This window comes from Mustela nivalis (assembly GCF_964662115.1).
Source record: "Mustela nivalis genome assembly, chromosome: 12".
In the NCBI taxonomy this organism is placed as follows: Eukaryota; Metazoa; Chordata; class Mammalia; order Carnivora; family Mustelidae; genus Mustela; species Mustela nivalis.
In genome coordinates this window covers 66484741-66499318 of record NC_139031.1, presented here as the reverse complement: position 1 = coordinate 66499318, position 14578 = coordinate 66484741, and the positions used below count along the sequence as shown (strand labels likewise).

The 14578-nt window shown below is 37.5% G+C and overlaps 1 protein-coding gene across 12 annotated transcripts in view; it reads left to right on the top strand.

The window, feature by feature from the left end:
• PPP1R9A (protein phosphatase 1 regulatory subunit 9A) overlaps positions 1 to 14578 on the top strand; it is a 311463-nt gene that overhangs the window by 261256 nt on the left and 35629 nt on the right. For all 12 annotated transcript variants that reach the window (XM_082693613.1, XM_082693612.1, XM_082693611.1 and 9 more), the window contains one exon: positions 14272 to 14429. In XM_082693613.1, coding sequence (XP_082549739.1) covers positions 14272 to 14429 — 158 coding nt within the window. The remainder of the gene's footprint in view (positions 1 to 14271; positions 14430 to 14578) is intronic.

Below are 14578 nucleotides of genomic sequence, written 5' to 3'. Positions count from 1 at the left end.
ATTAAGAGTTATTAATTAACACTTATTATTCATTAACTAGAACACATTGTTTTACCTGTGTTCCGGGATGTGAAAAGTAATTATTTTGCCCTCCTGTCATTTTTTTTTGTTGTCATTTCTTAGTGCCTGAGTAGTGCTAGTCTATGTATGTTCTCTATCCAGGAGCCCTAAGTAAGTAGAAGTATCTGCGACTGCCCAGGGATTTGAGTCATGATTAGAGTAAGAGCAGAGAACCGGTTAGAGAGATCTTGGAAGAAAAGGGTTGTAGTCTTCGTTTGATTAGATTCCCTGGAAAACTCCGCTGAACAACTTGAACTTCCCGCACTTCAGATATTCCGGGATCCTTAAGATGATACTGTTTTTGGCTTCAAATATTGTAAAGGCTCTTGTGAAAGGCTCTGCATATTTCATAGAGATAATGAAAGAAAAACTAGGACTAATTGGTAGAAGTTACATATGAAGGGAGATTATTATCACTATCCTGCCTGAGAGGTTAGAAGTAAGTATGATACCTTTAGGAAAGTGTTTTAAATACTGGAAGTGTGGTGCCTCACTCACTTGTAAGAGGAAGGATGGCTCCTAGACAGAAAGAACAGTGTTTGTCCCTGCCAGTCGTACAACAAGGCCTGTCATTTGTAGGATAAAGGGCAAGGAAGGTGAATGGTTTGGTTGAAGACAAATACATAGATGAGTTAAACATTTTAAGAGATGAGAGGGAGGGGCACCTGGCTGGCTCAGTCATAGAGCATCTGCCTTCAGCTCGGGGTCGTGATCCCAGTGTCCTGGGATGGAGCCCCATGTCAGGCTCCCTGCTTCGTGGGAAGCATGCTTCTTCCTCTCCCACTCCCCCTGCTTGTGTTTCCTCTTTCTCTGTGTCTCTGTCTGTCAAATGAATAAATAAAATCTTTAAAAAAGAAAAAAAAAAAGAGATGAGAGGGAGTTGAAGAAGAGGAAAAACATGAATAAAATTAGAATAATTTTTTTTTTTTTCTGATTCATAGATCTTATGTTAAAGAATGAGACCTTATGTTAAAGGTCTGCTTCAGGATACTCTTGGAGTAAAAGTAGGCTTTGAATGCCTGAGAAGAAGTCATAGCTATTTCCATAAGCGCTGGGACCCATTAGTAGTTCTCAGGCATAACAGGAACTGGGTCACTTGTGGGTTTGTGAAAGTAGTTCAGGTATCCCTGTGAGGTTTGGATATTACTACCAAATCCTTCTTCTTTCTCTTACCCATCTACTCACCTAGTGGGCCACTAGTTAGAAAACACTGAATAGTTATCTTCCCTAAAGTGTGAACATGGAAGGATTATATAAAGCCTTTTATTCTTAGTTCCTTTAGTTAGTTACTGTTCCTTAGCTCTAACAAGAACTGAGCCAGAAGAAAAAGACTGAAGGTTCAAGATGGCAGATTGTAGGAAAGACTAGACTTTCAGCATAGATTGTATGTAGAATTAAATAATTGAATAATGCATAATTTGGAGCACACAGGGATATTGATACTGATAATATCCTTAGAGTAAATCCACTGATGATTGTTATTAGGACGTTTTCACACAGTGACCCTCAGTGTAGACTAATGGCATCACACCAATATGTAATGCAGTGTTCAGTAAAACCGAATTAAGTTATTGGAGAGAGTATGGATAAGACATGATGTACTCAGCTGTCCGTTGATCTGGTTTGGTGCTCAGGTGCTCTTTCATGTATAGCAGGTTAAATTTCTTAACCATGTTCAAAGAGAGATGTGTTTCAAGTATGTCTCATCCTGTAACTGTGGAGTTACCTGTTACTTCTTTTGGTTTTGTCAGTTTTGGCTTTGTGGGTCTGAGGTGATGTTAATAGGCACATACAGTTTAGAATTGTCCTATCTTCTTGGTAGATTGACCTTTGATCATCAGAGAATGTCTCTACTTTTAGTAATTCACCTTAATATCTGCCTTGTCTGGTATTTGAAGAGCTGTATCAGCTTTCTTTTGGTTAGTGTTTGTATGGGATATCATTTTTTTTTTTTTACTGTAAACTTTCTGTGTCTTTTGTACCAGTATAGAGATGTTTATTTTTTATTATAATCTCTCAGTCTTTTTAAGTTTTCCCAATTCTTTATTTTTAAGAGGCATTTAGAAAGTTCTTTAATTTATTTACTGATATGTTGAGTTTAAAGCTAAGCTCTTACTATTTGTTTCTAATCTAAAACCAAAAATCTCTATTCTTTTTATCTGCTTTCTTTCTTTCTTTTGGATTAATCAAGTGGGGATTTTTTTTTTCTAAGTTACTTTTCCTGTATTAAGTTCTATTCTTTTTATTGGATACCTACAGATACAATTTAGAATATTTGCAGAAAAGAATGGACTGAATGAATATTCATTAATGTGCTTCCTGTTCAACTGGTTCTTCTTCTTTTTGAATCTTCGGGCAACTGTATTGATTGATTAAATCAATTGATTAAATCAATCAATTGATTAATTGATTTAAAATATTTTTCTTAGATGATGACAGAATATATAAACATCAAAGAATATTGGTGGCTCTACCTTAAAACCACTATTTTAAATTTGAATATTTGATACTTGCCAGTATATTGCCAGTTCCTTATTTTATTTAAAAAAATCAATTTATTGGTTCCATGTGAAATCATAACAATTATTTTTAGGGGGAAATGAGTTCCTATTGCAATTAGATATAAAAAATTTTTTTTAATATTTATTTATTTATTTGAGAGAGAAAGGAAAGAGAGTGCGCACGAGCAGAGGGACAGGTAGAGTGAGAGAAAGAATCCCAAGCCCGATGTTGGGCTTGATCTCACAACCCTGAGGTGACGACCTGAGCCGAAATCAAGAGTAGGATGTTTAACCAACTAACCACCTAGGCACCCCTAAAAAAAAATCTTTAATAACACCTGAAACTAATGTATCACTCTATGTTAATTATACTAGTATTGAAGAAAATTCTTCTGTAATTGGAGTATGATCTAATAAAGATCCTCAAAAAGTTGGAGTTTGGGCTTTTTTAAATTCTTTTTATACACTACAGGTCTTGTGGTCCCTAACTGAGCTTTTAATAAATACTGAGTGGCAATTTATTAGAGGTTATACACTTTGGCAAATGCCTCAAGTACAGTTTTCTGTGTAACTAATGGAGTACAGATCTGTATATTTAACAAACAGTTAAGTTGCAGATGAAGTTAATACATTTGTATAAGATTTAAGCTGTCTAACACAGTTGTGTTCTGGAATAAAGAAAGTTTCTCTTTTACTCTGAGGTGAGCAGAATGAACACCCGTTAGCTGGCCAGGATTCTCTTCCTTAAAAATAAATAAACAAACTAAATAAAACAGAAAACCTGCTTCTTCACAGAGGTAATTACTGAATCCAGAAATGCACTTTATATACATTTACATATATAATGTGTATAATATCATAACCAACTTGTGTCTATACAAGGAATCCAAAGTTGGTTTAACATTCAGAAACTCATATAATTCTTACATTAACCAGAGAAGTAATCTATATAATCATGTCATTAGATGAAGACAAACATTTAATGAAGACTTGTTCATGATAAAAAGTTTATTAAACTAGAAATACAAAAATTTATTAAACTAGAACTTTCTTTTGTTTTTAACTAGAACTTTCTTAACTTGATATGTGAAGCAAACAGAAGTCTGAGAAACAAACTGAGGGTTTTGGAGGGGAGGGAGGTGGGGGGTTGGGCGAGCCTGGTGCTGGGTATTATGGAGGGCACGCATTAAGTGGAGCACTGGGTGTGGTGCATAAACAATGAATTTTGAAACACTGAAAGTAAAATAAAATAGAATGAAAAAAAATCATATGAAGGGTGAAAGTTAAAATCAAGAATTTCCTTTAAAAGTAAAAATATTGTTAACATTTCGCCACTTAATGTGCTATAACCACTGCTATCCAATGTTTTCCTTGAGGTCCTAGCATGTACCAGACAAACAAAAGAAATTAAAAAAAAAAAAAAAGGAATAAAAAGAAAGAAGCCAATGTGTTATTGTCGCTGATACCCTTTAAGAATATAGATTATTAGAATTAATAAGAGTTTGGCAGGATGGATGGCTCTAGGAATTATTAGACATCACTTAATTCTAACAAAGAGAAAATGCAATTTTTGTACAAACAATTTATAATAGCAACCAAAAAATATAAGATAGCCAGTATGAACTTAGCAAAAGTAGCTCAAGAGCCATGGTAAGACATTCAAGAAGACCTGCAAAAATTGGTAGAGGTGGGAAGCCTCAGTATTACAAAAATGCCATAAAGCCAAATTAACCTATGTGTATTCCATACAGTTCTGATGAGAATTTGAACAGGGCTTTTGTTTTTGTTTTTGTTTTTCTTAAAGAACTTGACAAGTTATTTCATTATATAGAAGAACAGTTTGGCCCAGAATAACCAGGACATACTTGAGCTAGGACAAAGTGAAAGAGCCTTGTTCTCTCAGATGCCAAGATTCATTATAAAGTAATAGCGATTAAGATATTATGGGGTAGTCTCAGCAATTGACAAGTAAGTAGACCAGTGTAGCTGAGTGAAATCCAGAAACAGACTGACCCATTCATGGAAATTCGAGACTGATACAGAACTGACAATGCAGATTAGTGGGCAAAGGATGGAATAACAAATGATGCTGGGAAAACTGACCATATGGAAAAAAATGAAATTGGATTTGACTTTGTATCACTCATAAAATAAATTCCAAATGGATCAGAGCCTTAAATATGAAAGGTAGTGTTCCTAAATCTTTGAAGAAGATGTAGGAGAATATTGATATGATTTAAGACACAAAAATTCCAAATCATAAGAAAAGTTTGTTAAATTTGACCACAGTTACTATTAAGAAAACCTGGTCATTGAAAGATACTGTACTATCTTCCTAGAGAACGTGGAAAGACATGCCAAAAATTTGAGAGAAGGTATTTGCGGCCCATTTAAGAATAAAAATTGTTATTCAGAATATGCTAAGAATGCAACTAACTTAATAGAAAAATGGACAAACACATAAGCAATCGGTTCACAGAAAAGGAAAACCTTGAGTTTGATAAACATAAGTAAACATTCAACCTCATTAGTAAAAATAAAGCGATTTTCAGGTATAAAGTTTCACAGTAATATGTGAGAGCCAGCATGAAGGAAAAGTCTTACAGCTATTTTGCTGAAATAATTTGGTATTATCCAGTAAAATGGAAGATATGCAAATTCTGTGGCCCACCCAGTTTGCTTCTGCATGTTTATATGCTTCCGGAAGTTCTTGCAAATGTGTACCAAAAGACATGTTCAAACATACGTAACAATATTGTTCATAAGAATTGCAGAAAAAGGTGAATTAATCCTAGTCATACCTTTCCACATAATGTTGAGCAAACAAAAACGACAATTTGCAGAATATTGAATACTGTTCATTACCATGTATATAAACTTAAAAAGCAAGCAAAATTAATGTAGTTTGTTTAGAGATACTTTTGTGAATAGGTAGGAGAAAAGATAGGGGCTACGACTAGAAATGAGGCATAGAGAGGGCTTCACAAGTACCAATTTTATTTTGGGGCCTTGGTGGTAGGAACATGGGTGTCTTTTTCCTTCTTTTTCTATGTGACTTATATATATAACTTTTTTATAAAGTAAATATATTAAAATAGGAATGGTCAAGTAGCTTAGTTGAAAGTTAAGAATGAAGGGAACCACAGAAGACTTTTGGGGGCTTATAATACTTAATATTTAGTAAGGGAAGGAAAGTCAACACCAAGAGACATTATATCAATAAGGAGATTCCTTAGGTCACTGGACTCCTCCAAGAAATCATTTTCTGCTGAGGCTGTAATCATGTGTTGTCTTTGTCCCCTTTGCCGTTCCCTGGGCCCTCAATGTTAATGGCTCTTTCCCGATACCTGTGGATGTGAAGCTGGGCTAGACCCCTACCACCATGTCTGATTTATTTCCTGATGGAGTCTGAGAGTACATTAAGCATTCACTTTTAGCGTTGGAACCCAGAATTGTAAAATAAGGTTAAAGGCATGATTAAAACCAGAATTCATTAAATGGAAAGTCATTAAAAGGAAAGTGAATGCTTGCACTACATTATCAAGAGTGTCTTATCCAAGAGCATTAGATACAGAGCAATGAGGTAATTATTCCATGCTGTCACATTGTTTAGTTCTAAATTGGGGGCAGGAGAGAATTCTGGAGTGGATTCAAGCTTGTATTTATCATACATACAGACATAATTTCTTGGTAAACTTTCATCATTTTCATTTTTTCCTGAACAAATTATTTGCAGTAACTTTTAATCCCCAATAAATAATTTTGACCATGAAATATTATTGAATTGCACTAATTAAAGGGTGAACATTCCTGGTAAATCACTATGGAAAATTTTAATGAACAAGCCAAATGAATGAGAAATCAATACTTATTGATTGTTTTCTGGCATATCATTAGAGCCAAAAATCTGTTCTCTTACTCAAAAAGCAAAGCACCTAAATTGCCTGTCTAGTTTTGTGCAAGTTTTGCATCTGTCTTTGTGTAAGTCATTAAGACTTTTGTTGCCAAATCAAGGAGGCATTCAGAAGGAGGTATTCAGTTGCAAAATGACAACTCTCCTTGGTTCCTATTTCTCACTGCCTCTTTGTAAGTTCAAAGAAGTCACCAGACCCTACAGTCCTACTGCGTATGCATTAGTATTAGAAGATGTATAAAGTTGTTTTGATAGAAAACAAGCTGTTCTTTCTGAATGAGCTTAAGCTTAGTAGTTCTCTGTCTACTTTAGGAAAACCGGACTGCTTTGTATTTTATTTGGGCTTTTAAATTTTGTTCGCTTGGAATCTAGCTATAAGGTAGATTATGATCTGGAAGTAAAGACAGTTTTATTTTTTTTTTAGAGATTTTATTTGAGAGAGGAATGAGAGTGTGAGAGCAGAGGGATGGGGCAGAGGGGGGCGGAAAGGGAGACAGAATCCCAAGCAGACTCCACAGGGCCCGATGCCCGGCTGGATCCCAAGACACTGAGATCATGACCTGAGCAAAAACCAGGAGCCAGAGGCTCAACCAACTGAGCCGCCCACACGCCCTGGAAGTAAAGACAAGTTTAATCTGAATGTTTGATACAGTTCCTTTTCGAGGAAATTTTCCAAGATAGCTGTATTCTGAAGTGTTTCTTATATTTTATAGATAATCCTCGGGTTCACCATGAAATTGTAATTATACAGATTGGGAGACGCTGTATAGTTCTGTTAAAATAAAATTGACTAAAAGAACAGGCTGGGAAATCAGGATGGGAGGGTACAAAAGAAGAATGTTGCACGAGTGGTTTCTAAGTGCAGTGCACGTTGGCAGATTCCTGTCAATTTCTCAGGGTGGACCACAGATTTCACTGTGCACGCCATCTACCAGCCAAGAGGAAAAATACGATCAATCATGGTGTCACAGCCTCTTTAAAATTAAAACCAAGCAATAAACAGCTGTTTCTGCAATTAGGACCAGAAAATTATCTTGTGTGTATGGCTCTGAATAATATTCTAACCATATTGTTTCAGTAGTTATGAGATCCTTGAGGTTTTTTCTGTGAATGCAGGACACTAATAGCAAGTTATGACTGAATCCCACTGGACATGAAATAACGTTCTACTTCAGTACTTTACACTAATTACGTCTGAGAACCTACAGGAAATGCCATGTGTTAGGAAACTTAAGAAACACAGAACTTAGAACTTAGGTACACGGAAAACTCTATTGTCTGTGTGTTTTGTGATGACAGTAAAGGCCTTAAGACTAACCAAAAAGTCATTTGGATATTTGTTTTGGTTTCACAATTAATGTTTTATTTATTCAAGCTACATTATCAAAGACCTAGTTTTAAAATTTATTTGCAAGTCATTGTTAAGGGATCTCGGAATAATATTTAGTTCTTATTTAAAAACTTCGCTAATTAGCACCTACAAACATTTTAAATTGCTTTTGTAAATTTGTTATGTTTGACTTCCTTGTTAAATACTATTTTTAGGGACTGGCAGTCTTTGCAAGTACTTAAGAAATTCTCGTGCATCTGTTAAGTTATACTTACATGTAGTGTAGCCTTTGAGTTTCCTTAACCCTTCTAATGCTGTATGTACGTAATTAAAAAGTCTTTCCATAGTTAAAAGATACTTTCCCATTAAGGAAGCCAACAATTGTTATCTCAAGTGACTGAGGTTATTTCCTATCAAAAGCTTAAGCTCTGAATTCTTCTTATAGTAATCAAAGAAACTGTTATATCATGATAAATCATTTGGGGGAGGGTTGCATACTTAGCATATTTGGGATTACTAATATCCAGAGATTTTCATAGGCAGCCCTGAAAGACAACAACACAGAAGCTTGTTTACTGTTGTCTTGTCAGGGACGTTATAATATCAAGAAGAGGACATTTACACAATTGTTTACTGTTGTCAGGGATGCTGTAATATCAAGAAGAGGGCGTTTACGTATCCCACCTTCCTAGACCCAGCTCATGGTCCTACTCGCAGAAGTCTGCAGTTCCCAACCAGTTTGCCCATTTGATTACATTTTATAATTCTCTGAATTTAAGGACTTTTCTGTCGGATTCCAAAGATGTTTGACAGTGAAGGAAACCTAAGATACTGAATGCCTTTCCCTGTTGTCTAACCATGAATTATCCTTTCATGTTCTCCGAATCAACAACTCTTGCAAGTGTTGCAAATGATACCAATGGAATTTAGGAACTCTCACATAGTTTTTTTTTTTTTTTTTTTTTCCCCCTGCTTTGCAGCCCTTATGTCCAGGGGCAGGTCTAGTGGCATTACTAAAGAGTCAGGGGCAACAGAGTCTGACCTCTCTACCCTCTTGAGAACAGGAGGTGGGTTGACCATAAGCGAAAGATGGCTATATTGGGCATCAGACGGCACCTGGAGAGGCGTTACACACCAAAACAGACAACCAAATTATGTTTCAGAGGCTACCCAGATAGTTTTGAGGTTGCATTTATTGACAAAGTGGTAAAAAAAAAAAAAAAAAAAAAAAAAAGGTGGGGGGGGAATTCTTCAATATTTTTCCAACATTAACCAATGAAATGTATAGTTCATAAAACAATAATCTCAGAGCTACTAAAGAGATTAGGGAAAAGCAGCCATCTTCTGCTTGTTCTGAAGCGGTAAGGAATCAGCTTCCTAAAATTTCAGAAATTTATACTTGGGGTATAAAATGTGTGCACTCTTAGGCAACCATAAGGAAAGCAACTAAATGAATATAGAGTTCAGGGTGAGAGTCGCCTGCGGGTGTGTTCTTAAGTAAAGTGCTGTCATGAGAGGAGATGCAGTTGTGTAACTTGCTCTCAAATTACCACATCCGATTCAATACATCTTTGCCGGGCCATGCTGAAACAGAGTAGTGACTGGAAGCTAAGCCATAGAGCCCCGATCAAGCCAGATCATCTGGTCGTCAGGAGGGCAGCAAAGCAGGCCCATAGGCTCCACAGACGTAATTGGAAGAGCAGCCCTTTCACCTGGGGCAGGCTGATAGTCACATGGATTTTGACAAAGTTTCCCAGACTAGTAACAAGATCTGGGCATTCCCTGAGTCCTAAAACACCAGAGCTCTCGGATTAGAGTGGAATTAAGATGTCTGTAAAAGAAAATGTACTGAATGTGCGAGTTGTTTTTCTTTAGTTTAGTTTTGTTTTTACTAATTTTACATATATAAGTAATATATAAACACACAAAAAATACATATAACACACAAAAAAATTGACATTACAAATAGGTTTAAAGTACCTGTTGGCCAAGATCTCCAAATCTGATACCTTCTTTGGAGGTCACCACCATCGTCAGTACCATGTTAAATCACATGCATCTATTTATCCTCAATTATAAATTATAAAATTATAAAAATATTTAAAATGAAGGTACATGTGGTTCTGCAGCTTGCTTTAGTCATGTGAGACTATCTTGCTAACCTTTCCATGTCAGTAAGTGCCCGTGTTGAGTGCTTCCATAACCGTTGCTCTTCAAAGCATTGCATATCGATGAATGCATTTGGTCCTCATGGCTATGTCACCACTCTCAGTGCTATGTTACCATCGTGCCCATTTTGCAGTTGCGGATGCTAAGGGACAGAGAGGTTAGAGAAATTGCCCAGTTTAGTGACTGGAGCCGCCGATCTGGATTCTGTTTGAGGGAGACTTAACTGCAGATCACTGTCATGGTAACTGTTTTTACCACCTCTCTGAGATGCATAAATCTACCCCTGAACGCAGGGCAGAGCAACCCCCAAACCTGCAGGCCCATCTTGTGTGAAGGTGCACTGACTGTGAGTGATCAACGGCTACTGTTCAAATTTTAAATTGACACCAAGTGCTCAGCACTGTAGTTGATAACAGCATAAGTGAGATCATAGAGGCAGGACTGTTTTTGAGGAGAATAGTGCCCTTAAGAATGCAGAGCAGCCCCCATGTCATGCTGCCCCATTCCCTCCTTCCCTGGCCATCTCTGTCTGATCTGTGGGCAACGTTCCATTTACGTCAAAAATAACGTCAACTTAGTGAAAAAACGAATGACTCACAGCCTTACTGGAGGGAACTTGTTGCTGTGTGATAGGATATATAACATCCTAATTTCACAGAACATTTTTCATAACAGCTGCTAAAATCATAATCGAATCCATTAAATTCTTTTCAAGGATGCAATTTGAAGCAATATTGAAGCTGATCAGAGGTCGAGTCCCACCCACGCAGCACCGCTCTGTCATGAGTCACTTCATTATCTTTGCTGTTTGTCTATCTGTATTTGTTAGCCCACTCCAGTCTGCCCATCTTTTGTATTTCTAGCTGCATTTGAGTCAGAGTTAGGCTCCCCCCTCCCAGAGACTAGAGGGTCTGAAAAAAAGGAATAGAGAAGGAAAGGAGAAATGGAAAGGAAATTTCCCTTGGATTCTTATGGACAACAGAACACAACAGCTGGAGAGAAGGGGTAGAGGAAGAACCCAGGTCTTGGCTTTATAAAAGCAGTGTTAGGTTATTGATTAAGGTCTCTGTTGAGAGTGAATGACAGTGAGAGAACATGGCCACCTAAGCCCTTTCATTTAGTAGCGTATGACTTAGCCATGTGGAGCTGGTTGGGTTTCTTCTGCCACATTGTCATCCTCAAAACTGACAGCTAATTTTTTTAAAAAAGATTTTATTTATTTATTTGACAGAGAAAGAGAAAGATAGCGACAGAGGGTACACAAGCAGGGGGAGCAGCAGAGGGAGAGGGAGAAGCAGGCTTCCCACAGAGCAGGGAGCTCAATACAGGGCTCGATCCTAAGGCAGATGCTTGAAGACGGAGCCACCCAGGTGCCCTGCCAGCTAAGTTTTTGATGTAAGAATTTTACTCCTTGGATAAACATAAAACCAAATAAAATCCCTCAGGTTTCTCTCTAAGATACTATATACTTCTGGAGATTTGCAAAGTTAGAACCTGACCTGTATTTTTGTTTGGAACATAAAGTAAGACTAAAACAAAGACTCTCTGATGGCACAAGGTTACTTGTGAAGTTTACTTTCAGAGTTGCAAATGACCTTCCAGAAGGCTGATAGCACTTTTTTTTTTTTAAGATTTTATTTGTTTATTTGAGAGAGAGAGAGCGAGCAAGCAGGGGGAGGACCAGAAGGAGAGGGAGAAGCAGACTCTGTGCTGAGCACAGAGCCTGGCACAGGGCTGGATCCCAGGACCCTGAGATGATGACCCGAGGTGAAATCAAGAGTCTGGTGATTAACCAACTGAGCCACCCAGGCGCCCCAAGAGAACAGGCTTCTGAGGACTGAGCTCTATCCTGTCTCATCCACAGATTAGCTGTGTGACGCAGTTAGTAAACAGTAATCTTCTTTGAGCCTTGTTTTTCCTAACTGGAAAGGAAAGCAGAGATAGAATCCCTAAGGTTCTTTTGAGCTGCAATATTCTGATTCTTGAACAACATGATAGAAAAAGATAGCTTCTGGTTACCCAACCACGTAAGTCCTATACACAGTTTCCTTATCTCGCTCACACCTCCTCTAACACTCCTGAGGGCGAAGTAGCTTGCTAGCTCCAGACTTCCTGTTGTTGAAGTGAAAGTTCTCCACTCCACTCCATTTTTCTGGCTCTTTACTTAAAAAACATTCATTCTCGGGATGGAATATATAAATTGCTGATTGGTAATTCATGAAGCACTGCTAAAAGCCTCGTGTTCTGGCCCTCAAAAATCCTCGATTGGATGCAGTGCGTTGTTGGCCACTTGGACAGTGGACTTAAAGTGCTGCTTTTCCAGCTGACTTCATCTTTGATAGATGTAATTCCATATTCTACCTAGTGCTAGCTGATAATAAAGCAGGGTGTTCTAGACTGCTCTTTGGAAGTGGTTGGATATGAGTATCAGGCAAATTCATGAATTGTAACAGAGCTGGAAGTCCCAGAATAATTCCCTGCCCTTGAAACCCTGCTAATAAGTAGCTCTCACGTTCCCTTACTTTATTTCTTCAGTGCCTAGTGGTGGAGTAGCTTCTGCATTTCTGGATGTTGGGTGCTACATTGGGTCCTCCAGGGCCAGGATTCTGTTGCAAAAGGAGCCATGTTAACAAAAGGAGAACAAGCTTCCTCCTTGAGTCTTCTTATCACCCAGTAACCAACACTGTTACAAAGCAACCGAATAAGAAATCCGAGAATTAATTTTTTCTATAGTTTTCAACATGTCTTCCTTTTTTGCTTTCTTACACATATGTGGAAGATAAATAAGTATATTCTATATGTAGCCAATTGGAGAAATGTATTTCCTAGATTAGTCACATTATATGTGATTTTGCAACGAAAAACATTTGAACTGTAATGGCAGGAAAATTCTTTTTCTAGTAACTTGTTTAACCCTAGCTCCATTTGGAGGGCACAGACTAGTAGCCTGAGAGTTAAAAAACAAGAAAAATCATGGCAGCTCATCACCAGCCATGCAGATGAGAGCGAATTACTCAAGTTCTCTCAACTTCTGGAGAGGATAAAACATAACTTGGTAGCTCTGTCGCATGGGTTTGTGAGGAACACATGAGATGGTGTGCATGATTGCTTTGTGTTACAGAAGATACAGTCCACATACAAGATAGATAAACTGTGAAACAGGCTTGTATGACAGTCTAATTATATTATTGCTTTCATCTATGTGGTGTTCCCACATTTTATATGTAAACAAGAGCTTGTAAGGTTGATTATCTCCCAATTATCACAACTAATGAACTCTTAACCGGCAGCTGCAGGTTTAGATTTTATTGAAAGGAAGAAATTAAAGTGATCAAGGAGATTATTTTTCTTCCATTGACATGTAAACAATGAAGAGATGACTAATTAGAAAATATTTAGCTGTCCTTTATAAATACCTGAATAGTCTGACTTTTTTGAATATTCACTTTTCTTTCAAATACAGGAAATGAAGAGTCAGAACCTTTCATAAATATTGTCACTCAGTGGATGTATCTCCTAGGGAAAATATGTTTAATATAATTTGTTAGACAAATGCAAAGTTCCATAGGTAAGAGAGGCACAACCTGAGATGCTTCCTTGTTCTGCTTTTATAATATATTTAGGGCACACCTTCGTAATAACACTGTGGAAAGGTATTTCCTCCAGTAATGTTACTGTAAGGAATTGTTTTATTCCATTAATATCAGTACACATTAATTTTCTGCAACTCAGTTATAAGCTATATTTTTAATAATTTAAATCCAGAAGCACTTAATTAATTCTGTGAACATTATGACTTCATATAAATGACTGCCATTCTAAAAAGATAAAACAGGATTAATGATCAAACTACATTTTTTTAAGGAGCAGGATTCCAGATAAATTCAACCAAAGGAGAACTTTTCCTCATCCAACGCCTACATAAATCAATGGGTAACCTTTCCTTCTCCCTTTTGGAATGGTGACTTGGAGTCCTGACTTGGACTTAGGGCCACAAAATTAAAGGTAGTGAGAGGCAGACCACAGAGGACCACGCTGGCTCTTTGAATGTCCGATTTCTTTTGTTGCCTTGGTCACCTTTGGTGTTGGTTTCTTCCATTAGGCTTTGTACATTTCTCCTAAATCTCACAGACCTGTTTGTTACCCATGGGATATCAGACAGGCTGGCATGGTTGTCACCGATTTTTTTCCCGATGTTAATGATAACCTTAAGATTTTTGTTATCAGGGCCTGTGGTCTCTTTGACAATCCTCTCCAAAGGTTCCCTCACCGATTATTTTGCTTTATTCTTTCCTTAGACTTGAATGAGGCAGTCCCAGAGACAGAGCGCCTGGATTCAAAAGCACTGAAAACCCGAGCCCAGCTCTCTGTGAAGAACAGACGCCAGAGACCCTCTAGGACAAGACTCTATGATAGTGTCAGTTCAACAGATGGGGAAGACAGTCTGGAGCGGAAGGTGAGCTGACTGATTTCTGACTTGCAGTGTCGAGCTGTCTCCTTGTTCCTACAGCTTTTTGAAGATGATTTTTCTGCAGCCAGATTCTATGCTCTAGATGGAAACAGCTGGAGTAGTTCACGGTTTTGTCTCCTAAATTCTTGCTCAAC